The sequence below is a fragment of the Chelon labrosus genome (genome assembly GCF_963514085.1).
Source record: "Chelon labrosus genome assembly, contig: SCAFFOLD_41, whole genome shotgun sequence".
Lineage (NCBI taxonomy): Eukaryota > Metazoa > Chordata > Actinopteri > Mugiliformes > Mugilidae > Chelon > Chelon labrosus.
In genome coordinates this window covers 191,026-218,414 of record NW_028181531.1, presented here as the reverse complement: position 1 = coordinate 218,414, position 27,389 = coordinate 191,026, and the positions used below count along the sequence as shown (strand labels likewise).

At 42.3% G+C, this 27,389-nt stretch overlaps 1 protein-coding gene across 1 annotated transcript; it reads right to left on the bottom strand.

Moving 5' to 3' along the window:
* Positions 1 to 5,250: 5,250 nt before the first annotated feature.
* On the bottom strand, positions 5,251 to 12,995 carry LOC311509975 (uncharacterized protein). Its single transcript, XM_084575436.1, has 2 exons — positions 6,857 to 12,995; positions 5,251 to 6,749 (listed from the first exon to the last, which is right to left on the bottom strand). The coding sequence occupies exon 1, from the start codon at positions 12,854 to 12,856 to the stop codon at positions 7,205 to 7,207; it is 5,652 nt and encodes a 1,883-aa protein (XP_084431562.1). The 5' UTR covers positions 12,857 to 12,995; the 3' UTR covers positions 5,251 to 6,749; positions 6,857 to 7,204.
* Positions 12,996 to 27,389: the final 14,394 nt, after the last annotated feature.

The following is a 27,389-nucleotide window of genomic DNA, read 5'->3' as shown; positions in this document are numbered from 1 at the left end:
CTGGATGGGTGTGAGTTTGATGTCATGCAGGGTACAACAAACCAAACAGGATGAGGAGGATGCAGTAGGCCTGGCTGAGAGAGAGAGACACTGAGAAGGGTCGTCCTTTACGCCCTTCTACAAACTGAAGGGCAGGTACAGGCAGCAGACCCCTCCCAGCTCCACCTGAAAGCCAGCATCAAATAAGGAAGAGAGTGGGAGGGATCTCACTAGGATCCCCAGACAAAGAACGAGCAAATCGTAACAATTGATCGTTAATCATAATAATTTTAACAATAAAACTCATTACTCCTACCTGAGCAATAGTTTAACAGTTTACGGCACAGTCTTACAGTTAGATAAACAATAATATTAAACTTAACACATCCAGGCTGTAACAAGGAATCAGCGATGAAGTGAAGACCTTCAAATTGTCCTGCGAGTCCAGCTCTTTGTCTCATGTTGGACGTCACTGCAGTCTGTCTGGATCAGCTGGAGGAAAACTATAGGCAGACAAATAGACATGTCAAATAATGTTATGTAACATACTTAATATAACTCTTATGAGTGTTCAACAGCTCATTATTTATTTAATTAAAAACATCATATTATATTAAATTACTCCAATTATATATATATACTGTCATTAATGTTGTTGCAAGCCATAAATGTTTCCTACTTTATGTGGTGGAATAATATATTTTTCAGTTTGACACAGTTTAATTTAAAAATATCTTCCCTTTAAATTGTAAAACTTCAACATTATTACTGTGATAAGCACCCGCTAGCAAGGCGGCGAATTAGCCGGCGGCTAACCCCACTAGCCTCCGCGTTAGCTCACGGCTAACTGCCGCGGCTAATTCGTGTTTAACTCCCGCGGGTCCGCGGTTAAATCCCGGTTAGCTAGCGGTTAGTTAGCGGTTAGCTCGAGGCTAACTCCGCGGTTGAGTCCGCGGCGTTAAGGTAGCGGCTAGCTAGCTCCGTTAGCTCCGCTAGCTTGCTAACATACATGAGCTATGCTGGAAGGCTAGTCGTCGGCTAAATCACTGGGCGGCTAGTCGTTAGCGTCTGTTAGCAGTTTAGCTATTCACTGACCTAATAAGATGAAGGAAACGGGTCAGGGATGTTGTGTCAGGAGTTTCAGCAAAGCAGCCAGATATAATTTGTGTTTAAAATAAAGGAAAAGGTCAAACATGAAGTTGTCATTCAGTCAATGTGAAGAGCTATAGCTAAGAGGCCCAGCAGCTGTGTGAAAGCACCATGGCAGACAGGGATGGTTTGGGGGGTTTTAATGTTTTGGCAGATCATGTTTTCCACTGAGAGCTCTTTTCCCGCCTCTCGTCCCCAGCAGCTGCGTGTGTGAACGTGTGTAAGCTGGTTGGGGTCTGGTTGTCATGGCTACCAGGGTCAACTGCTCCTGTTAGAATGTCAGTTGGAAGACGGGGAGAGAGAGAGAAAATGCTGAAAAATCGCCTCGAACAGGAAGGACTTGTGGCCAAACCGTATTTCCAATCACTGAACCGACTTAACTTTGGGCATCTTGAGGCTTTCCTGAACGTCTAGATGTGTAATTTGTAGGTAAAATGAAGAAATGTGACCTATTCAAAGCGATTCAAAGAAAGGTTACGTCTGCTTTCCTCCAGAAATTTCCCTGCCTTTTTAACATGGCAGTCTATGGAGCTGTGGGTGGGTGTTGCTGGCGCATCTTTGTGTCTGACGCCAAAACTATAAGACTTACAGCTTTAGCAGACGAATTTGAGTGAGAAGACACATTTTCCTACGTTTCTATGTATAAATTATGTCTGTCGTGTGAAATTTGTGGCCACGGGAGCAGTTTCTGTGCAGTTTTTTGACTAACTTTCTTCTCCCCTCCTCACTCTAGCTGATGATGTCATCCACTCTAGCACAAACATTCCGCGCAATACACACCCATTATAAACCCTGAAATTTGAGTAAAAACCTACACAACTCTGAGGCTTCATAGTTTAAAAACGGTAAAAGTTGTCGCTAAGTGAAGTGAATCTCTGAAGAGAAGGCAAGAGTACCTACGTTTTAAAGTTTAAATGAAGTCTCTCGGTTAAAGTATGCCAGAGCAGTTCATTGTTGAAAATGTCTGTTGAATTTTTTTTTTTTTCGGGCTTCTCCATTCATTTCAATAGGGAAATTTGTCGCAGTTTTTTCGCGACTACGTCGCGAAAAAATCTTGTTTGAAAGAACTGTATAGAAGCACACCGAGTCCGATCGAGACGCACGTTTTGATGTATTTTGACCTGTGTGCGACGAACGGTATTTGAGTTGAAAAGTTTCGAAAATGCGTAGGAAAAAGTTTAATAATAATAATAATAAAAAGAAAAAACGTAGTGAAGAACAATAGTTTGCAGTGCTTCGCACTGCAAACTATTGGCCCCCATAGCTTTGCTATGAGGGGGTCAATAGTTTGCATTGCGTAGCACTGCATCACTAACTAGACAATTCCCCTGCGGGAAATCGCGAGAGTGATGCAGTGGCCGCAGCAGTCTGCGATACCATGCTATATTGCTGTGATAGTACGATGCTACGATGCTATGATGATGCTACTATGCCAAGATGCTACTACAATGCTATGATGCTAAGATACTAAGATGCTATGATACTAAGATGCTACAAAGCTAAGATACTATGTTGCTACGATGCTAAGATGCTACAATGCAATTATACCAAGATGCTATGATGCTTTAATGATCACCTGTTCATATAGTCATAATATAATCCTGGTGAAAATATTTGCGACTTACGTTGCAAATAATTTCATGTTTGACTGCAAAAAGTAATGGTCAGGTCAAGACAGGTATGAAAGTATTCGCGACTTACGTCGCGAATGTCTTTACTAAGTAGCATGTCTTTACTACCATGAGCAGCAGCTATAACAAAAAGCACAACTCAAATAGTCATTTAAGGCCTGGTTCCTTCTGACTGGATGGGTGTGAGTTTGATGTCATGCAGGGTACAACAAACCAAACAGGATGAGGAGGATGCAGTAGGCCTGGCTGAGAGAGAGAGACACTGAGAAGGGTCGTCCTTTACGCCCTTCTACAAACTGAAGGGCAGGTACAGGCAGCAGACCCCTCCCAGCTCCACCTGAAAGCCAGCATCACATAAGGAAGAGAGTGGGAGGGATCGTCACACCCCCACCAGGATTATATTATGACTATATGAACAGGTGAATTATTATGATTAACGATCAATTATTACAATTTGCTCGTTAATCATAATAATTTTAACAATAAAACTCATTACTCCTACCTGAGCAATAGTTTAACAGTTTACGGCACAGTCTTACAGTTAGAAAAACAATAATATTAAACTTAACACATCCAGGCTGTAAGGAATCAGCGATGAAGTGAAGACCTTCAAATTGTCCTGCGAGTCCAGCTCTTTGTCTCATGTTGGACGTCACTGCAGTCTGTCTGGATCAGCTGGAGGAAAACTATAGGCAGACAAATAGACATGTCAAATAATGTTATGTAACATACTTAATATAACTCTTATGAGTGTTCAACAGCTCATTATTTATTTAATTAAAAACATCATATTATATTAAATTACTCCAATTATATATATATACTGTCATTAATGTTGTTGCAAGCCATAAATGTTTCCTACTTTATGTGGTGGAATAATATATTTTTCAGTTTGACACAGTTTAATTTAAAAATATCTTCCCTTTAAATTGTAAAACTTCAACATTATTACTGTGATAAGCACCCGCTAGCAAGGCGGCGAATTAGCCGGCGGCTAACCCCACTAGCCTCCGCGTTAGCTCACGGCGAACTGCCGCGGCTAATTCGTGTTTAACTCCCGCGGGTCCGCGGTTAAATCCCGGTTAGCTAGCGGTTAGTTAGCGGTTAGCTCGAGGCTAACTCCGCGGTTGAGTCCGCGGCGTTAAGCTAGCGGCTAGCTAGCTCCGTTAGCTCCGCTAGCTTGCTAACATACATGAGCTATGCTGGAAGGCTAGTCGTCGGCTAAATCACTGGGCGGCTAGTCGTTAGCGTCTGTTACCAGTTTAGCTATTCACTGACCTAATAAGATGAAGGAAACGGGTCAGGGATGTTGTGTCAGGAGTTTCAGCAAAGCAGCCAGATATAATTTGTGTTTAAAATAAAGGAAAAGGTCAAACATGACTGAGAAATTGTCATTCAGTCAATGAGAAGAGCTATAGCTAAGAGGCCCAGCAGCTGTGTGAAAGCACCAAGGGAGACAGCGATGGTTTGGGGGGTTTTAATGTTTTGGCAGATCATGTTTTCCACTGAGAGCTCTTTTCCCGCCTCTCGTCCCCAGCAGCTGCGTGTGTGAACGTGTGTAAGCTGGTTGGGGTCTGGTTGTCATGGCTACCAGGGTCAACTGCTCCTGTTCGAATGTCAGTTGGAAGACGGGGAGAGAGAGAGAAAATGCTGAAAAATCGCCTCGAACAGGAAGGACTTGTGGCCAAACCGTATTTCCAATCATTGAACCGACTTAACTTTGGGCATCTTGAGGCTTTCCTGAACGTCTACATATGCAGTTTGTGGGTAAAATGAAGAAATGTGACCTATTAAAGCGATTCAAAGAAAGGTTACGTCTGCTTTCCTCCAGAAATTTCCCTGCCTTTTTAACATGGCAGTCTATGGAGCTGTGGGTGGGTGTTGCTGGCGCATCTTTGTGTCTGACGCCAAAACTATAAGACTTACAGCTTTAGCAGACGAATTTGAGTGAGAAGACAAATTTTCCTACGTTTCTATGTATAAATTATGTCTGTCGTGTGAAATTTGTGGCCACGGGAGCAGTTTCTGTGCAGTTTTTTGACTAACTTTCTTCTCCCCTCCTCACTCTAGCTGATGATGTCATCCACTCTAGCACAAACATTCCGCGCAATACACACCCATTATAAACCCTGAAATTTGAGTAAAAACCTACACAACTCTGAGGCTTCATAGTTTAAAAACGGTAAAAGTTGTCGACAAGTGAAGTGAATCTCTGAAGAGAAGGCAAGAGTACCTACGTTTTAAAGTTTAAATGAAGTCTCTCGGTTAAAGTATGCCAGAGCAGTTCATTGTTGAAAATGTCTGTTGAATTTTTATTTTTTTCGGGCTTCTCCATTCATTTCAATTGGGAAATTTGTCGCAGTTTTTTCGCGACTACGTCGCGAAAAAATCTTGTTTGAAAGAACTGTATAGAAGCACACCGAGTCCGATCGAGACGCACGTTTTGATGTATTTTGACCTGTGTGCGACGAACGGTATTTGAGTTGAAAAGTTTCGAAAATGCGTAGGAAAAAGTTTAATAATAACTAGACAATTCCCCTGCGGGAAATCGCGAGAGTGATGCAGTGGCCGCAGCAGTCTGCGATACCATGCTATATTGCTGTGATAGTACGATGCTACGATGCTACGATGATGCTACTATGCCAAGATGCTAAGATGCTAAGATGCTATGATACTAAGATGCTACAAAGCTAAGATACTATGTTGCTATGATGCTAAGATGCTACAATGCAATTATACTAAGATGCTATGATGCTAAGATACTACAATGCTAAGATGCTTTAATGATGCTACAATGCTATGATGCTAAGATGCTACAATGCCAATTTGCCACAATGCTATCATGCTACCATGCTACCATGCTATGATGCTAAGATGCTTTAATGATGCTACAATGCTATGATGCTAAGATGCTTTAATGATGCTACCATGCTATGATGCTAAGATGCTTTAATGATGCTACCATGCTATGATGCTATGATGCTACAATGCCAATTTGCTACAATGCTATCATGCTACCATACTATGATGCTAACATGCTTTCATGATGCTAAAATGCTATGATGCTAAGATGCTACAATGCCAATTCGCTACAATGCTATGATGCTACAATGCTAAGATGTTTAAATGATGCTTTAATGCTAAGATGCTAAAATGCTATAATATACCTTTAACTAAGCTGAAACTATAAGATAAGTGATAAAACAGCCATAAACAGACAGTTTGCAACAGAAATTAAGTTTATTTTTCAACAAAACAATCAAGGAACACGAAAACATCTGATGAGTCGGTAAAAAACGTTAATCTAACAAGAAACAAAGTTGTAAAAACACGGCCACCGAACCCATCACGAAACTAAAGATACAAAGGAAAAAAAAAAGTCCTCTGGACGTCTTCTTCCTGGATCTTGGGTCCTTGATCCTGGATTTAAAAGATCAATAAGTTAGAGGTTTCAAATCATCATGGAGACATTTGATCACAAACTTAATGAAATATTACTTCCCTTATTGTTGTTGTGTTGCTGTCTTCTGGACGTCTTCTTCCTAGATCTAGTTCACACAATTTAAACAAAAACAGACATAAGTTAAAGGTTCAAAACATTAAGTTAAAACATTTGATCAAAAAATGTGAAATATTACTTCCCTTATTGTTGTTGTGTTGCTGTCATCTGGACGTCTTTTTCCTAGATCTAGTTCACACAATTTAAACAAAAACAGACATAAGTTAAAGGTTCAAAACATTAAGTTAAAACATTTGATCAAAAAATGTGAAATATTACTTCCCTTATTGTTGTTGTGTTGCTGTCATCTGGGCGTCTTCTTCCTAGATCTAGTTCACACAATTTAAACAAAAACAGACATAAGTTAAAGGCTCAAAACATTAGTTAAAACATTTGATCAAAAAATGTGAAATATTACTTCCCTTTTTTTTGGTGTTGGTTTGCTGTCTCTACTGGAGAGAGATCAGCTGTGGTCCTCTTGATGTCTCCTTCTGTTGAACATGAATGACAGTAAAGACAGAACAGACAGACAGGAGAAGAGAAGGGAGGTTAGTTCAAATATTCAATGTGATTAATCATTTTAAAGAGAGATACTCACCTTTTGATGGACCTGGTTGACACGTAGATTGTCGACCTGTAACTTACATGATTTAATTTACAATACATGATTTACATTATTTAGGTTAGCTAATGTAATTTAAATAATTACATTAGCTAAGCTAATTACAAAATATTTAACATTATACATTGAAAGCCGTTCTCATCATCTCAATAGATGATGAGAACGGCTTGATAAGATAATGCTGACCCCTTTGTTACATTAATAAATATAAAAAAACACTACATCAATACATGATTCAACTATTTCCAGCCAACACATGCCATTACAACATCATGATTAAAGTCACACTTACTTTTCTATGGACCATGTGTTGGCTGGAGAGACTTAGTCAGTCAAAATACAATAGACTGGACTGTGGTAACTGTAATAAGTTTGGAGAACACCTGATTGAAGACATTTATCAGGATGTGAAATATAAATGTGATCAATCAGAGTGTTCTTCTCAGTGGTGGATTCACTAATTAGTTGAGTGTAACCTCTGGCCTGAAACAAGTCTTTTATACTTTTTTTGCCTTTACTGAGGAGATCCTCATTAAAGTCGCCACAAACAATGATGGGCTGGTGATTTATCACGTCCAATGAGTCTAAGAGGTTTCTCAAGTTTTGTAAGAACATAGACCATCGGAAATTTGGTGGTTTGTAAACAGTCGCTAAAAGTAGTTTGACTGGAGCCTCAATTTTGATGACAACAAACTCCAAATCAGTGACCTGGTGCATGTACCTGCGAGGCTCTGCTTGCACGTTGCCTCTACAGTACACTGCAACTCCACCTCCATCTTTTCGAGCCATGTCCACACAGCTGTTGTAAGACAGCAACCTACTGCGTGTGAACATGGTGTATCCCTCCAGGTCGAAAATTGGGGATACAGAGGACCCTGACAAATGTGTCTCTGTGAGGCACAGCACGTCTGCTAGTTGCAGTTCGTGATGAGCCTTCAGGTCTGAAATGTGGGACGGAAGTCCCTGAGTATTGTGGTGGATGATTGTCAAGGTCTTTGGAGTTTGTTCCATCAATCTATAAAATGCTAACAATGGTCGACAGCTCTGGAAAGAGGCTTGAGGCATACTTTCCAGAGCTGTCTTGATTTCGGGGTCAGCATATATCTTTTTCTCGTCGAAGTCACAGATAGTGAGACCTCCCAGCGAAGTTGTGCGGCTGAGCGCTACATAAGCCATGCCCGGTTCAAACACGCGCTTCAGACACACAACCGCTGACGCCATCGTCATACCTTGAACTTTGTGGGCCGTACACGCAAAAGCCAACTTCATGGGGAACTGGCGCCGAATGACCCCTTTTGTGTTACTCAGGCTCTCCTCAGATCTTTCAATGTAGGCCAGATTGTCTGAGGGACCCAAGATCTTTTTGCGGAATCTCTGTCCTGCTGTGGGATTGTCCAGCTCGAGTCCAATTAACTTAACAGACTTTGGCTCGCTGTCCGTCATTACAATGTGCGAGATGGTTCCGAATGTTCCATTAACAATTCCGTCCTCCACGTCGAGATTCCTGGTCAACATAACGCGTACTCCTGGAGCAGCCACTATGTTGTCAGGCAAATCTCGCTTGGTGCCGTTAACGTTCGACACTATCGTCATGCAGCCGGTCGTAGGCATTTTCCTATAATCCCGAGCTGCGATGTCGATAGCGTCGTCGTGGAGGGAGGCTACAGTACCAGAGTTGTGACGGTCAACTTCTTTGTTGGTAGCAAAAATGTGTAGCCTATCTACTGGACAATCTTTGACGTCAGCCACTGCCTGTGTGAGCAACTCTCTGTCCTCATCACTCAAAGGATCCAGCTTTTGCTTCACTCTGAGGCGGTTCAAGAGTTCAGCAAAAGCTCGATCGTCCTTCTGTCGCATGATCTCTGTAAGGATGACCATCTTGAAGTGATCCTTCCAGAGATCAAACTCAGTCTCCTCATACACACACAGTGGCTTGGCTCTGCCTAAAGGCGGCAGTTGGTAAAAGTCACCAACAGCGAGGACAGAAATCCCCCCGAACGGCTTCCTGTTTCCTCGGATCTGTTGAAAACGCCAGTTGACGTAAGCAAACAGCTCCTTGGAAACCATGGAGACCTCATCGATGATGAGAATCTCCGCGTTGGAAAGTGTCGCTCGGACCTCATCCAGGGCGTTGCCGAGACCTTGATACGGTGCCTTCAAGGACCTCGGCAGTTTGAGCAGTGAGTGCAACGTGACGCCTGAAATGTTGAAGGCTGCTGTGCCAGTGAAGGCAGTCAGCAGCACTGCAGGCTGCGTCATGTCTGCTTGGTCCCTGAATCTGGGGAGCTCACGCAGAATCCTCGTTGCCTCCTGGTGAACGCACTTGATTACGTGCGATTTACCACAGCCAGCTCCCCCTGTCAAAAAGTAATAAAACGGCTCTACATCGCGGCCCCACACCAGCTCAAAGCACCACTGACGAATGCTGTAGAAGATAGAAGCCTGCGTTTCGTTCAGACTTTGATACATTTTTCTAACAAAGTCTGGACTCAACTGCGGCGCTTCTATCCTCGGCATGGAGCTCCCCCTATCTCTAGTGACCTGAAACTCTGGGACCTCTCCTGGGTCTTCGTGCTCGGCAGGTTGTCGCTCTGCAAGACACTCTAACCGTTCAGCTTCTACTTCAGGCGCAAAACAGTTCCACTCATTAACTATAGGGCCCAGCACCTGATACTGTTCTAACGCTTCGTCGATCCTTTTACCCTGACCTTCGTAGCGTTTTTTGTTACGGGTTACGAGATCTCTAACACTCATACCCGGGATCTCGCCACACGTATAAAACTGCTCATAAGTGGGGTTAGCTTCATCTCTCAGGTCGTCATCAGATCGGTGTGGGAGATAAAGTTTGAGCAGTCGTCTATAAAACTTCTCAGGAGCTTTCTTCTCTGAGAACCGAGGAAATCTGATAATTGCCGGCTTTCCAGCAGTTCTTTTCTGAATAAAGCCCATTTCATTCAGGAGGGGGATGGCGCTTTTACTTTTAGTTTGCTCACCGTACAGCACCCTGTACTCTGACGCAAACTCGGCCATGCACATACGCGCAAACTCAGCACCGCGAGGTCTGTTGACGTATTTTTCTGGCAGGCCGGACATCCACACCTCCTCTGAACCCGGTTCCATCTGTTGGAGTCTACCGATAGGGTGACTCATCCTCAGACCGTCCTCGTCGGTCTGAAGGAACACCACGGTCCGGGAGCACCTCTTCAGCCGTAAGCTGCAGGTGCGAGCAACAGCCTCTTGAGCGCTGACTTCCCTATGTTTAGCATAGGCCTGCATGATCTGCTTCATTTCGTCACGCTCGTTAACATTGGACTGTTTAACATTTCCGATGACGTTCTTAAGGAATTGCGTCATCTCGTGCTCCGGCTTGGACACGTAGGACATCATGTACATTATGCAGCTATAATCGTCCACAACGTACTGAATGTCCATGTTGGCGTTCCAGGCTCGGAGCAGGTCTGGGTTATAGGCGTTAACCCAGCAATCGTTTGGATGCCGCTTCAGGATCACGACATGGCTGCTCGCCAGGCGGTGGACAAGGGCTCGGTATTCCGTGTACGTCAAGCCGCACTGGTCGAGCAAGTCTGTCAAACTACTGAATGAAGCGTTTGCATCCAAGAGCAAGTCTCTAACTTGCTGAAGTTTGACTTTGGCTTCCTTTCGCTTCTTAGCGAGTGCCCGCTTCTGCTCCAGTATTCTGGCGACCTCATCTTGGTTCTGGTCTTGATCTAAAGGTTTTGAGGTGCCAGCACTAATGGGGGGTCTAGTGATGAATGTATCATCCATGGGCTGCTTCGGGAAGCCAAACCTACAGGCAACGTTGCCTTTTTTGCAGGACTTGGAATGTTTCCTGCTGTGAACCTGAACCTCTGAGACAATTCTGTGGAGCTCCAGGTCTGTCTCAGGATCAGGCATCTTGCATGTTATGTACCTATCTATGAAAGCCGCGACCTTCTGGTCGGACTCTTCTTCAAATTTAGGTGCATTTTTAATCCAAATTAGCATGTGGATGTGGGGACTTCCTCTAGCCTGGAACTCAACCCTATAAAAATAATCCTCCACCTCGCCAATGGGCTGCGCTGGTGAGAGGAGAAGGTTGGTCATCAGAGCGTCGACTCTCTTTTCAAACATGCGCATTACTGTGACCGGATTGCTCCGCAGAATGTCGCACTTTGATTTCCAGTCGAGCTCTGAAAAGTCCCCGTGTTCTCCCTGCTGAGCTTTGATGACCTCTATGACCTCAGGCCATCTCATCTCAGCAGCCGAGAACGTGACAAAAAATGTGGGTTTGCCTATTTGTCGCACCATGGCGTGGACGTCTTTCAGAGTCTTGGTCCAATAGGCTGGAGTGCCTCTGAGAGGCTGCATGAAGCGAGTTGCATCTTGGCTCATAATGAGCCGCTGCACCTCGTCTTGGTCCAGGAGCATGAGGTTGTTAATACGACGGCCGTCTCTAGCTCTGGACTTTCCTTTGCGCATCTGAATTGACATGCTGTTTGTCGCCAGGTGGGTTTCTGTGACAAACTGCGCAAAGAAAAGGTAGCTTTGGTCGCTAGCGAAACGTGTATCGACAGCAAACAACCTGCAGTTAAAATACATGCTAGGTGACAGGGAGAAGGTTCTGGGTTCATCCAGTGTGTTCTCTCCTGTCGGGAATTGCACAGGGAAAGCCATGGCTTCAAGCTTTGGTATGGTGAAGAAGCCTACTGGTCTGTTGCCCTGGGCGGGGGCAATGCTAAATATTCCATCACCATACGAAAGACTCTCCTGTGCAATGTCAGGCGGCTGCATACACGTGTCCAGAGTCAGGCCAGGCCTCAGCTCCTCCTGTTCGTCGTCAGCTCCCTGAGGCTGCTGACTTCTACTAGAGTCTGGGTCGTTCTGACTAGAAAAAACTTCCTCTAAGTCTTTGTCCATGTCTGGGTCTGGCTGCTGCCTTTGTGGTTGGTCTGGGTCGTTTTTCCTATTAAAGACCTCCTCGAGGTCCACGTCTGCCTCAATGTCTCCCTGATGCTGCTCTGACTGAGCAGCATCAGCAACATTGAGTTGTGAGTCGTCATCGTCGACTGACTCATCAAAAACAACACTATCGTCTATGGATACATCCTGATACTCAGAATGTATCCTTTTAAGTGTGGCGAGACTAGCTAATACATTTCTCATATTAACAGTATAAAAGTGCTGGTAGCCCTTGTAGTTAATGCGCCTCTTTAATTTAACCTGAAGTAGTTGTGACTCAGATCTGGGTCTTGGGAGACTGTTGACTGTTGCTTCCACCTCTGATGGAACACAGACAACAGCTCCATGGACTGCTTTTTGTTGTCCTTTCGGCAGAGCGACAACCTTAGCAAAAGGCAGTATTTTAGCAATTAGCTGCCTCTCGAGCACGTTGAGCCTCGCTAACTCTGGGGGGATGGGCGACAACTCTAAGTTGTTCGCCGTCGCAACCGGTGGCATCCGTCCTCTCTTCAAGTGGCTGTCACACGTGTGACAGATCCACTCTTTTAGTCGCTCGTGTGTAACAGAGCAATGTGCAGCGCAGTCGTTGTCACAAAAGTGGACATAGTTTCCTGTTAAACAGGATGCTGCCACTGCAGGTTTTTGTCTATATTTTTCTCTTTTGCACAATCTGACCTGATTAGGAAACATTGCTCTGTTACACACGGTGCAGACATACGTCGGCCCGTGTCGAATAGTTTCACGAAACACTGTGATGGCGGCTTCCATCACAGGATTTATTAACGGCTGCGGTTGGGGGGGGTTATAGGGCACGATCCTTCTATATTTTTGTTTGATCCTTAATGCGTTTTGCATCTTGTTAAAGATGCAAAAAGTAGCATTTGTTGCGAGTTTAGTTACTCTGCGTTGGATACAGCGTAACCTAAACTCAGGATCATTGTGATACCTTCTATTTAAACTTTCTTTTTTCTTTTGTCTAAGTCTAAGATTAGATTTGTACCTAGTTAACATGTACATTTTCTTTTTGGTACAAAAATCAGGATCTGCCCTATATTTCTGTTTAATGTAATTTTTGTGCCTACTCTGAAAGGCAGGATCCTCCTTATACTTTTCTTTAATATAATTTTTTTGCCTAGTTTGAAAGGCAGGGTCTGCCTTATACTTTTCTTTAATATATTTTTTTTGCCTAGTTTGAAAGGCAGGGTCTGCCTTATACTTTTCTTTAATATATTTTTTTTGCCTAGTTTGAAAGGCAGGATCCTCCTTATACTTTTCTTTAATATAATTTTTTTGCCTAGTTTGAAAGGCAGGGTCTGCCTTATACTTTTCTTTAATATATTTTTTTTGCCTAGTTTGAAAGGCAGGGTCTGCCTTATACTTTTCTTTAATATATTTTTTTTGCCTAGTTTGAAAGGCAGGGTCTGCCTTATACTTTTCTTTAATATATTTTTTTTGCCTAGTTTGAAAGGCAGGGTCTGCCTTATACTTTTCTTTAATATATTTTTTTTGCCTAGTTTGAAAGGCAGGATCCATGTTATATTTCTCTGTAAAAATTTTTTTCTTCCTGCTCTGGAAAGCAGGATCGGCCCTGTATTTGTCTGTATAATGTTTTTTTCTACTGCTCCGGAATGTTGGGTCTTCCTTATATTTTTGATTAAGTTTTATTTTTTTTGTATTTTTAACTTTTGAATAATAATTTCTGAAAGACAGTAACCGTTGTTTCCTATGATTACTGTCTTGGGAATGTTTTATTTTGTTTGCTTCTATTTTTTTAATTCCAAATTCCGGGCAGTTGTCATACCTATTTTTTTCATTAATGTTTTTTTCACATTTGATAACATGGCTGTCACTTTCCCTCCTTTTAACTTTTTGTCTTCGTTGTTTACCTAATTTACCTAGTTTTATGACTGGAGGGAGAGCTGTCCTGGAGACTTCTAAATCTACTTCTACCGTCGGTTGTTGAAGACCTTCACTGGAACCGACGGCTTCAAATGACACAGGCACAAGCTCATAGCTGGCAGAAGGTCCACGATCAGCAAAGAGGTTGTGCAGGTGTTCAGCCAGGTCACTGATTTCAGTGAAGGTCTTCATGATTGCAGTTCCGTTGAATTTTGGAAAACCTGCCGAATCTCTGGTGTGTGAATCAAACACACCATACGTCCCTGTTTGGGTACGGAACACTGCAATGCATTCTGGATTTACTATGATAAACGCATGCCTCACATCTCCTGACAGACACTGCAGCTCTTCAGCAAGGGAAATTAAGTTGCCGTTTCCGTCGCTGGAGGCTTTGACGGTTCCACATTTAACTTCGCACATGTGGACATCGTACATTGCAGTGTCTGTCAGGACTTGTTTAGGCATTTTCTCGACGGTGAGATGATCATTTTCATACCTGTGCTCCAGGATCAGCTGTTGTTTCACTCCTACGTAGAGTGAATCTCCCTGAGCCAGCACTCTATCGAGGGTAGCTGTGTTAAAGCTACAACCCTCATTCTCGAAAGCGAGAAAAGTCAGGGACATGCAGGTACACTGACTGTTCCTAGAGAACTTACTGTACCTCCTGTCCCTCTGACTATGACTAGCCCTAACAGTGACAGCCTGACCCCCACTTACCTGAGTACCTACCTTTATGCTTGCCTGTAAAGATGTTCAATGGTTAATTATTAGTAGGTTAGTCATAATTAATTTTATTAGTCTATTAGTATTAAAATACTATTAATTACTACACATTATTAGTATCAGTATTATTATAGTTAGCTTTATTATTATTACTAGTATTAATAGCAGAAGTAGTAATGAATCAAGTTACATTGTTGTAGAACATCAATTCCAGCAAGTTTTTCAGATCAACTAAACATCTATAAAAAGCTGACACAATCTTACACACATATCATGAGCACACTTGACTAGAACACATTACTGGTATTCTGATCATTATTAATATCTTGGTAAGTTTACCAAGATATTAATAATGATCAAAAAACAAATTAAATCTCTCCTTCATTTCCTCAAGTTTTTTTTATACATTACAGTTTAAAGGAAATTACACTCTCCCTCAAACAAACACTTTATTGAGCCCACGATAAACCAGAAGGTAAATGTTCTTACCTCATTAGCAGAGGAGGTGGACAGTCCGTCGTCGATGATCCAGGGCCAGGAAGTTGATGAGGGGAACGGTGTCCGGGTCTGTGACAAGTCATAAGACCAGTATTAGAACAAGCACTAAGTTGTTACGAGAAAAGTTTTCTAAATGTCTGTGACAAGTCATAAGACCAGTATTAGAACAAGCACTAAGTTGTTACGAGAAAAGTTTTCTAAATGTATTTTTATTACTCACTTTCTCTGCATTTATGAACTGCAGAGGAAGATGAACCAGGTTAATGTAGTTACAGCTGAATTTACAGTAAACGTTGTGTGTGTGTCAGTTGTGGATTAAATACCTTAGCTGGGCGAGGAGAGGAGCGGGCCACAGCGGTGAGGGAAAGGGAAGGTCCAGCCGGGGAAGGTGTCTGGATCCTGGCCACCTGAGAACAAATCATAACAAGAATTCAGTAGAATGAAGACTTTGATGACATCATCAACTTTATTCAATAGGAATAATATGTACCTTGGCCACCGGTGAACAGGTGGGGGTCTCCGGAGATCCCAGACTGCAGGCCAACCTGGTAGGAGGGGATCCAACCAGCTGTTGACACATGAGAATAGACATGTTAAAATTCACTCAGTGAACACACTGTGTGTTCTGTGTCACATTGTGTGTGTTGTGGCAGATAAAAACGTACATTAGTCACTGTAGTCTGGGGGCGGGGGGTCCTGCGTCGTCTGGCTGCTGCTGGGGAGGCCACCTGCACAGTCAGATAGAACATAGCAACAGTAACTGTAGGGAACAAGGAGAAACTTTACAGCTGAGAAGAATCAGACAACTTACCTTCTTCCGCGCTGGAGGAGACGGGGGGTCCACGACACCAGACAGCTGAGAAGGAGACACTTCCTCCACAGCACGAAGAAGCGTGCTGCTGAACCAAACAGGGTTCAGTGGGAGGAAGGACTCCTTCTCCTGCTGCTGAGTCGCGCTGGCCGGGGAGGGAACCTGGAAAAGTTCACATCACATTTGATTAAATAGGTGCTTTTTAAGACTGTGAACCCGATCTCCAACATGTTCACAAACACATGTAAACACACATGATGATACAACAGTAAAACTTTACTAACCTTGCTGCTCTGACCAACGACCTTCCAACGGAAGGGGTCAGAAGCCAGCGGAGCACGTACCTCTCCCCTCACAACCAGCTTAGGAGAAACCTTCCTAAGTGGCTGTGGAGGAGTAGGAGACACCGGGGGGGGAGGTGGTGTCTCCAGGTACCGCTCCGTCGCGGACCACAGCAGGCTGGTCAGGATGGCCATCCCCTCACGGTCGCTCAGGTGAACCTGCACACATGAACACAAACCCACAAAGACACATACAAAGTTCAGGTATAGAACAGTAGCTCGTGTTGAATGTTTCATATCAACACACAAGACATTATAACAAATTTGACTTTTTCTATCACACATTGATTTTCTACTTACGCCGTCTCTGCTCCAGAGCTCCAGGCGCGTCAGGGGGAAGTACTCCGCCGCAGAGAAGAACCTCACACCTGAAAATACACAAAAGAAAACAACAAGCAATTACAACATGTACCATGAATCACAGACACTTTTAAGTTCTTTTTCCTTGTTTTTATTGACATGATAATTTGTACACACCCATACGAGCCGACACGCGGTGGTACTCCTGGCGAAGAAGGTCCTGGTACGTCTGGTCCTCCGTCAGGCGGGGGGGGAAGTCCACCACAAAGACCTGTAATAAAGCAAAATTTTCCAAAACAAAACATGTTCGCTACCAATTGACATTTTCTTTCAAAATCACACACGTTACAATAAATACACATTAATTTTTTTAAATCTCTTTTTTTAAATCTCATACGTTTAAGCAGAGTCAATGAACTTCGAGTCTTGTTAAACTACTACAAATACAGGACAAGTGAGACATGAAATTAAACTTACCTCTGGCCAACGGCTCCTCACCGCAGTGAGGAAACGGGCGTAGTCGACGGCCGCCTCCTCGATGGTCCTGCTGGCTGTCAGGTTGTTACTAGGAGCAAGAACACAAACAGCATCAGGTGAGAGAGGTACATTAGCATTAAGGACCTCAGTCCGCAACTGAGCGGCATGGGCCCCAGGGGTCGACATGATACCGAACGAATACTTAGTGTCTGGCATCACGGCGAATCCGTCGGCGATGGAGCGCAGGTGGGAGTCCCCGACAATCAGAATGAACTGTAACAACCAAGAAAATGTAATTAGCATGAAAATCATTAATCCCTCTAAACATCAATCACTTTCTTCATAAAGTGGCTAATAATATCACCTTCTTGTCAGGAGACTCCGGTGGGATGACCAACTTGTGGCTCCGTCCAGTGAGCGACGAAGTTGGCCACCGCAGGACCCGATGGCGGTAGCCGGTACCGCGGCCTGTTTAGTAAACGACAAAACACATCACGAGATAACGGTGTTACTGAATTGAAAACAAACCAGGAAATGTCAACAATCATTTGTTAATATGAGTACAACAGGACAGAAAAAAACAGTTTAGAAAGTTAAATACTGATGCTGAATTAATTTATTGATCATTGAGAGATACTCACGAGCACGAACGGGGGGACGAGCTTGAGAGCAGGGTCGGTGGGAAGGCTCCTCTCCGGCCGGGGGGGACGTCTGATGAAACATTAAGACCAAACACATACAGAACTCAGCAGTTAAGGAGAAAACAATAGATGTAACATTTCTAGAGCCATTTTCACGCAGACAGATGTCATTGTGGCACAGAAGCTTATCTACTGTGTAAATACCTCCAGGGGGGAAGGGGTGGACCTCAGCTCCTCCAGGTCGAGCCTCCTCCAGCGCTGCTTCACCGCCATGGAACGTCTGGACTTCCTAGGCATCCTGCTGACAAAAAATAGACAGAAAAAAAAAACAAGACAAAATACTTTTCAAAGTTTAACAGGCTATCAAACCTATCAAACTAACCTAAACCCTAGCCTTTACCTAAACTCTAACTACCTAATGTAAAATAATCTAATCTAAGACAAATTAATGTAATATGTTATATTTAAATTAAATCTGTGTAGATGAAGGTGTGGTGAATGTATGTGTGTGGGTGAGGTGGCGATACTACTCTGCGATGGTTGAGGGCGATGAATCAACTCTCAGCTGTCGAAGCACAGGAACCTTTTAATCCTATCAAAGACAATGCAAAAAAATTGAAATGTCTTTCAATTGTTATAAGTAAGTGTAAGCAACAAGCTAATAACAAAGCAAACACATGTTAAACATCTGTAGTTGTCATAAAGTGTGTGTTTTTGGGCACAATATTTCTATATTATAATAACTATGGATGATAATTATACTACTATATTAATTTATTTTAAACAGTATCATATTATAAGTTTTTTTTTTTCATAAAAACAAATAATTACTATGACAAATAGATATTCCACACAAGCAAAGATAACATCAACTTCAGCAAATGTACAGGATTGTATCAACATCTGAATGAACATTTATTACCAAAAGTAAAAAAAAATAGTCTTGTATCAAAATGCTTTTCTATTTAATGAAGGTATGATGTAAAAGTGTTTAACATATTAGCCTAGCTATTTTAACCAAGCTCTATCTACAGCCAGTTAGCCCCGTTAGCTTTTCATTAGCATAATGGCTGCCGTTCGCGCCACAGCCAGTTAGCTTTGTAGGCTTTTCATTAACACAATAGCGGCCCTTCGGGCCTTTACCGGAGCTCCGTCTACAGCCAGTGAGCTTCGTTAGCCCTTCATTAGCATAATGGCGGCGGTACAGGCCGCTAGCTTAGCTCTGTCTATAGCCAGTTAGCTCCGTTAGCTTTTTAGCTCGGTTTAATGTTCTTGTATTGAAACAAACCAACCGTAAAATCACCAGAAAGTAATATTTAGCTTTAATAATCTCTCTTTTGATAAAGATATATACATATTACCACAGTTAGAGCTGTTTGCTTTTGTCTTTGTTTAATGTTTTATATAGAAAAGGCACAGTCACTTTTACCGAGCTTTTACCGCGGCTTAATATTCTTTAATATAAACACACCGAACATAAATAATTAAATACATTTACAGAATAACGACAGAACAATATCTAGCTTCAATAATATCACTTTTCTTTAACAATTTAATAAAATATTTGTTATCTAAAGAGGAATGAAACGTACACTTACCTCTGCCGAGAAGAAAGGGGAGGAGCAGAATCAGACGAGGGTATTTAACTCCGTAGTAACGGACCTGACCAATCAGAGTCCTCCCCGTGAACACGTCATTGCTACTGTCCAATCAGATGGATGAATTTTTCGCGGGCTTCACAGATTCACAGACACGCACACACATATGCGCGTTCACGATCTCTCTGTCTCTCTCATGGACACAGGTTAGATTCCTGAGCTACGCTATGATCCTGTTATAGATAGATGTGTGTGTGTGTGTGTGTGTGTAAATGTATGCATGTAAATATATATATATACATATTTAGTGTATATATATATATATAAGTATATATACTATTTATTTTAACTCACACTATCCTTTTTTTAAAATTATATCATTAAAGCAAAGGATTATTGTAGCATCATATCATCATATCATCTTAGCATCGCAGTATCAAATCGTTATATCATAGCATCATATCATATCACAGACTGCTGTGGCCACTGCATCACTCTCGCGAATTCCCACGGCTAATTCGTGTTTAACTCCCGCGGGTCCGCGGTTAAATCCCGGTTAGCTAGCGGTTAGTTAGCGGTTAGCTCGAGGCTAACTCCGCGGTTGAGTCCGCGGCGTTAAGGTAGCGGCTAGCTAGCTCCGTTAGCTCCGCTAGCTTGCTAACATACATGAGCTATGCTGGAAGGCTAGTCGTCGGCTAAATCACTGGGCGGCTAGTCGTTAGCGTCTGTTAGCAGTTTAGCTATTCACTGACCTAATAAGATGAAGGAAACGGGTCAGGGATGTTGTGTCAGGAGTTTCAGCAAAGCAGCCAGATATAATTTGTGTTTAAAATAAAGGAAAAGGTCAAACATGAAGTTGTCATTCAGTCAATGAGAAGAGCTATAGCTAAGAGGCCCAGCAGCTGTGTGAAAGGGGGGTTTTAATGTTTTGGCAGATCATGTTTTCCACTGAGAGCTCTTTTCCCGCCTCTCGTCCCCAGCAGCTGCGTGTGTGAACGTGTGTAAGCTGGTTGGGGTCTGGTTGTCATGGCTACCAGGGTCAACTGCTCCTGTTAGAATGTCAGTTGGAAGACGGGGAAAGAGAGAGAAAATGCTGAAAAATCGCCTCGAACAGGAAGGACTTGTGGCCAAACCGTATTTCCAATCATTGAACCGACTTAACTTTGGGCATCTTGAGGCTTTCCTGAACGTCTAGATGTGTAATTTGTAGGTAAAATGAAGAAATGTGACCTATTCAAAGCGATTCAAAGAAAGGTTACGTCTGCTTTCCTCCAGAAATTTCCCTGCCTTTTTAACATGGCAGTCTATGGAGCTGTGGATGGGTGTTGCTGGCGCATCTTTGTGTCTGACGCCAAAACTATAAGACTTACAGCTTTAGCAGACGAATTTGAGTGAGAAGACACATTTTCCTACGTTTCTATGTATAAATTATGTCTGTCGTGTGAAATTTGTGGCCACGGGAGCAGTTTCTGTGCAGTTTTTTGACTAACTTTCTTCTCCCCTCCTCACTCTAGCTGATGATGTCATCCACTCTAGCACAAACATTCCGCGCAATACACACCCATTATAAACCCTGAAATTTGAGTAAAAACCTACACAACTCTGAGGCTTCATAGTTTAAAAACGGTAAAAGTTGTCGCTAAGTGAAGTGAATCTCTGAAGAGAAGGCAAGAGTACCTACGTTTTAAAGTTTAAATGAAGTCTCTCGGTTAAAGTATGCCAGAGCAGTTCATTGTTGAAAATGTCTGTTGAATTATTTTTTTTTTCGGGCTTCTCCATTCATTTCAATTGGGAAATTTGTCGCAGTTTTTTCGCGACTACGTCGCGAAAAAATCTTGTTTGAAAGAACTGTATAGAAGCACACCGAGTCCGATCGAGACGCACGTTTTGATGTATTTTGTGTCTGTGTGCGACGAACGGTATTTGAGTTGAAAGGTTTCGAAAATGCGTAGGAAAAAGTTTAATAATAATAATAATAATAATAATAATAAGAAGAAAAACGTAGTGAAGAACAATAGTTTGCAGTGCTTCGCACTGCAAACTATTGACTCCCATAGCTTTGCTATGAGGGTCAATAGTTTGCATTGCGTAGCACTGCATCACTAACTAGACAATTCCCCTGCGGGAAATCGCGAGAGTGATGCAGTGGCCGCAGCAGTCTGCGATACCATGCTATATTGCTGCGACAGTACGATGCTACGATGCTATGATGATGCTACTATGCCGAGATGCTACTACAATGCTATGATGCTAAGATACTAAGATGCTATGATACTAAGATGCTACAAAGCTAAGATACTATGTTGCTACGATGCTAAGATGCTACAATGCAATTATACTAAGATGCTATGATGCTTTAATGATCACCTGTTCATATAGTCATAATATAATCCCGGTGAAAATATTTGCGACTTACGTTGCAAATAATTTCATGTTTGACTACAAAAAGTAATGGTCAGGTCAAGACAGGTATGAAAGTATTCGCGACTTACGTCGCGAATGTCTTTACTAAGTAGCATGTCTTTACTACCATGAGCAGCAGCTATAACAAAAAGCACAACTCAAATAGTCATTTAAGGCCTGGTTCCTTCTGACTGGATGCGTGTGAGTTTGATGTCATGCAGGGTACAACAAACCAAACAGGATGAGGGGGATGCAGTAGGCCTGGCTGAGAGAGAGAGACACTGAGAAGGGTCGTCCTTTATGCTTCGCCTTCTCCAAACTGAAGGGCAGGTACAGGCAGCAGAGCCCTCCCAGCTCCACCTGAAAGCCAGCATCAAATAAGGAAGAGAGTGGGAGGGATCTCACTAGGATCCCCAGACAAAGAACGAGCAAATCGTAACAATTGATCGTTAATCATAATAATTTTAACAATAAAACTCATTACTCCTACCTGAGCAATAGTTTAACAGTTTACGGCACAGTCTTACAGTTAGAAAAACAATAATATTAAACTTAACACATCCAGGCTGTAACAAGGAATCAGCGATGAAGTGAAGACCTTCAAATTGTCCTGCGAGTCCAGCTCTTTGTCTCATGTTGGACGTCACTGCAGTCTGTCTGGATCAGCTGGAGGAAAACTATAGGCAGACAAATAGACATGTCAAATAATGTTATGTAACATACTTAATATAACTCTTATGAGTGTTCAACAGCTCATTATTTATTTCATTAAAAACATCATATTATATTAAATTACTCCAATTATATATATATATATACTGTCATTAATGTTGTTGCAAGCCATAAATGTTTCCTACTTTATGTGGTGGAATAATATATTTTTCAGTTTGACACAGTTTAATTTAAAAATATCTTCCCTTTAAATTGTAAAACTTCAACATTATTACTGTGATAAGCACCCGCTAGCAAGGCGGCGAATTAGCCGGCGGCTAACCCCACTAGCCTCCGCGTTAGCTCACGGCTAACTGCCGCGGCTAATTCGTGTTTAACTCCCGCGGGTCCGCGGTTAAATCCCGGTTAGCTAGCGGTTAGTTAGCGGTTAGCTCGAGGCTAACTCCGCGGTTGAGTCCGCGGCGTTAAGGTAGCGGCTAGCTAGCTCCGTTAGCTCCGCTAGCTTGCTAACATACATGCGCTATGCTGGAAGGCTAGTCGTCGGCTAAATCACTGGGCGGCTAGTCGTTAGCGTCTGTTAGCAGTTAAGCTATTCACTGACCTAATAAGATGAAGGAAACGGGTCAGGGATGTTGTGTCAGGAGTTTCAGCAAAGCAGCCAGATATAATTTGTGTTTAAAATGAATGGTTTGGGGGGTTTTAATGTTTTGGCAGATCATGTTTTCCACTGAGAGCTCTTTTCCCGCCTCTCGTCCCCAGCAGCTGCGTGTGTGAACGTGTGTAAGCTGGTTGGGGTCTGGTTGTCATGGCTACCAGGGTCAACTGCTCCTGTTCGAATGTCAGTTGGAAGACGGGGAGAGAGAGAGAAAATGCTGAAAAATCGCCTCGAACAGGAAGGACTTGTGGCCAAACTGTATTTCCAATCATTGAACCGACTTAACTTTGGGCATCTTGAGGCTTTCCTGAACGTCTACATATGCAGTTCGTGGGTAAAATGAAGAAATGTGACCTATTTAAAGCGATTCAAAGAAAGGTTACGTCTGCTTTCCTCCAGAAATTTCCCTGCCTTTTTAACATGGCAGTCTATGGAGCTGTGGGTGGGTGTTGCTGGCGCATCTTTGTGTCTGTGGCCAAAACTATCAAGCTCCAACAAATCAAGTCCAGTCCCTCATGAATGATTCAGACACATGTCAACCTGCCAGCATCAACAGTCCTTCCTGTTGTTGTGTAGATGTTTGTTCCATGTCTTCTCTTGTCTCTGTAGAAACAGTAGATTCCAGATGTTTTTACTCCTGTTACATCCACATATTTATTGTGTTGGAGCGAGCAGCAGCTGCTTTATCTGTCATTGGTTATTGGTTGGTGAGTGTTTCCTGTTTGTAGAACTGGTGGTGAACTGTAGGAACAGGTGAGTTTAGAGACTAAAAGATGATTTAAAAGCAGCTGAAGATAAAACATGAAGCTGTCGACTGTAAAGCTCACAGTCAGACCAGAGACTCCATCAGATCCATGCTGGAGCTGGAATGAGTCTTCTTCAGTTACATCCACAAATACATCACTGCAGGTCATTCATGGACGAGGTCAGATGATCATATATGTCAACATGTATGAACATGTATGTTCAACATGGTTCCTGAACGCACCATTTTCTTGTGGCGTTAATGGTATGGAAAGGTGTCAATCTGTTTGATTAGCCAATCAGTGATGTTCAAGTTAACCTACCTGGTAACCAGGTGGGTGGGACTGAGAGGAAAGAGACGGAGCGAGGCAGAAAGTCACCTCTAAAACTTAGTTCAATAATCTATATTTATTTAAGTTAGTGTGATTTAGTTCCGTGTCTGCCTGAACCACTTAGTGTATTTGTTTGTTGGAGAGACTGGAAGTTCAGTGGAGCCTTTTCTGTCTGGAATTCTACTTAATTGATGCTAAACCGTGACCACACTGAGGACTGATGCTAGTTAGCTCCTCATGCTAACAGTATGAGAGACTTGTTGTTGGGAAATACTTCATGCACCAAGCTGCTGAGAACCTACTGGATGCTTCTGAACGTGGACGGAGCCTGAGGGCGTGTTTCTACACCACAGTGACGGGACACTGCTGAAGGAGGGTTTACCAAACTATATCTAACAGCACTCTGCATCCCAGGAACTGTGAGTACTGTTAAGACACTGACAACTGGATCCAAATGGGCTCCAACATGCTCCAATGGTTTGGTACCATACACTAATGAACTAAGAATCTATTCAAAATACATTTTTTTTCTTTTGATATTAAATTTAACACTTGGTCACAAATCAATGTTCTGTGTGCTTCTATTAGTACCTTAGTGACTGTTGTCACCACATCTTCTGGTGGTCATATTTTACAGTGTATATCCTGGTGGACATTTTGTACAGTGTTCCTCCTTGTGGTCATTTTTTATAGTGTATCTCCAGGTTGTTTTGTTATACTGTCTGTCTCCATTTAGTCATTTATATGAGTGTATCTCCTAGTAATCACTTGTTTTACAGCATGGCTCCTGGTGTTATTTTTTACAGTGTATCACCTGGTTGTAGTTTAAGCATATCTGCTGTTACTCATGTGCTGTTTAGCTGCAGTTCCTCTGCGTGGCCACCAGAGGGCAGTGAACACTCATCAGTCAGTCTATCAGTGTAATAATATGTGTTCATTATCAGCCTGATGAACATTAGAGCTAAAATACCGCAGTCAATGAATATCAGTATTATGGGATGTGGACAGTTGTAGTTAGTGACAGTGACCACTGGAGGGCAGTGATCATCATAGTTTCTCTGTGTTTGGATCATTAAACTGACTTCATGCAGTTCATCGTTTCACCACCAGAGGGAGACACATCTCAACACAATTTAAAAACTGGTCTATAGTTTGAAGTCGGCACTTTCTACAAAAGTTGAAACGGAGACTGAACGACGCTGCATCGTGATGCTTCGTCGTCTGAAATCGCTCATGTGATTTGAACGCACCATCGACTCCAGAGGGTTAATGTGCAATCTGTGTCTATGTCTTCAAAAACAACATTCTATATTAGTTATTAGTTTGAAATGTAAAGGAGGAAATAGAAAACCATCCTAGTATAGTATGATATAAAAACCATATATTATAGTAGGTCATCTTCTAGAAGCTCATGGGTATGACTTTGCTCAGTGTCGGTTCAGATGTTAAAGAAAACAAAGTGATTTAAAGTCTACATCAATGTTTTATTAAATAGAAGAAAAGATGGTTGACAGGTGATGACAGGTGATCACTTCTCATTTTACAGCTTCCTGGACAAAACATTTCTACAGTTTCTACTCGCTCTGACTGAGAAAATGAAACTTGCAGACGTTTTGTCTTTGAATAAACAACCAGTCATCTTTAACATTTTCATTTTTATCTTTAATAATTAATCTAGACATCAAACACACTTCACTCAAAGCTGGAGACGACGCCACAAACTGGTAGAAAATGTGCATTTCTTCTTTAAGGTCAATGATTTGAAGGTGTGTGCTCTTCATCAGGACTCTTCATCCTGTTCCTCCTCTCCTTCCTCCTCCTCCTCCTCCTCTTCATCCTCTCCCTCTTCCTCCTCTTCCTCCTCCTCTTCCTCCTCCTCCTCCTCTTCTTCCTCTTCCTCTTCCTCCTCCCCTTTCCCTTCCTCTTCCGCCTCTTCCTCCTCTTCCTCCTCCTCCTCTTTCCCTTCCTCTTCCTCCTCTTCCTCCTCCTCTTCCTCCTCTTCCTCCTCCTCCTCCTCTTCTTCCTCCTCCTAATCCTCTTCCTCTTCCTCCTCCTCCTCTTCCTCCTCCTCCTCCTCCACCATAAACCAAGCTAAATGTTCTTTCTCTTCACAGACTCATCATCCAGTGTCTGAACTAAACTCCAGCAGATTACAGCATTAAAAACAAACTAGATCTAACATCTCCTTAAATATGTCACAATTAAACCTTCATAGAAACAAGCTCTTCAAATCTACACGTCTCTTTCTAGATCAACATGATCTTAAAACCACTAAAGCTGATCATGTTTACATCCTTACAAACACTTTTTTATCACACTCACTAGAGAAATGTTGTTTGAACTCGTCCTTCAGCGCCCTCAGCGTTTTAGTTTTCACTTTCTTTAAGAAGCTTTATCTTTATCAACCATTTTCATTCCTGTTAAATTCAGTTTCTACTTTGTGATTTTAGTCCATTTTCATTGGACAAAGCTGGTAAAGGTCAAAAGTCATGCTTGATTTTGGTTCCAAATCTAAAAAGGGCTGCAGAACAGGTAAGTGCTGAGCCAGGTTGATGCTTTAGAGCCAAAGAAAGTCTAAACCTCTATCTGCAGCGCCCCCTGCTGTGTGGACGCCAGCGTCTAAACAAGCTGCTCATTAACTGGAACTAAGAATTCATCATTTTAGCAGCAACTTAGAAGCATTTAGTGATTAATTCAAGTCTTTTCTAATCATCAGTATTTCTATTCATGTATTTTATTCAGAATAATCAAATCTCAGAAGGAAAACGTTCTCCTGGTTTGATGCTGATCAACCAGAGAATTGAACTCATTTCTGGGTCTAAATGTTTTAATTGTAAAATCAGGAGGAAATCGACCCAGATCAGAAAGAAGTTGATGAACTGATGGACTAATGTCCTGGGATTAAAGATTCAGAACTGAACATAAACACATGAGTTTATCAATACTGTGCTCTACAGATAGGTGTAGCCTGTATAAAAACATGCAGTACCTCAGCACCATCAGTAGCATTTAATAGTACTCCACAGCGTATTGTTTGATGGTTCATTTCCAAACAGCACAAAGCGTGTACAAAGCAATAAACAATCTACATCCTGGAAATATTCAAAAATAGTTTTTTCACAGAGTTGGGGGTTACAATCTGAGGGGCGAGTTCAACTTAAAACATCAGCGGGTACGCACAACATTAAGAAGTTTTTGTGTTTCAGTTTGTGGAGTGAGGCTGTGGAACAGACTGGGTGTGGAGCTCAAGCAATGTCCAAGCATGATCCAGTTTAAAAAGCGCTACAAACACATGGTTTTCACAAGGTACAGGGAGGAAGAAGGGCTTTAACAATCAGTGTTTTCATAAATGATTTATGTATTTGTTTATTTAATCAAAATGAATTTATTTATTTATTTATTTCTCTAATTCTTTTATTTTTTTATGTAAATATATATATATGGAGAGAAAATACT

What these genes read in the sequence shown, in the direction of transcription:
- LOC311509975 (XM_084575436.1), bottom strand. Translation starts at nt 12,856, where the DNA reads ATGTACATGTTAACTAGGTACAAATCTAATCTTAGACTTAGACAAAAG.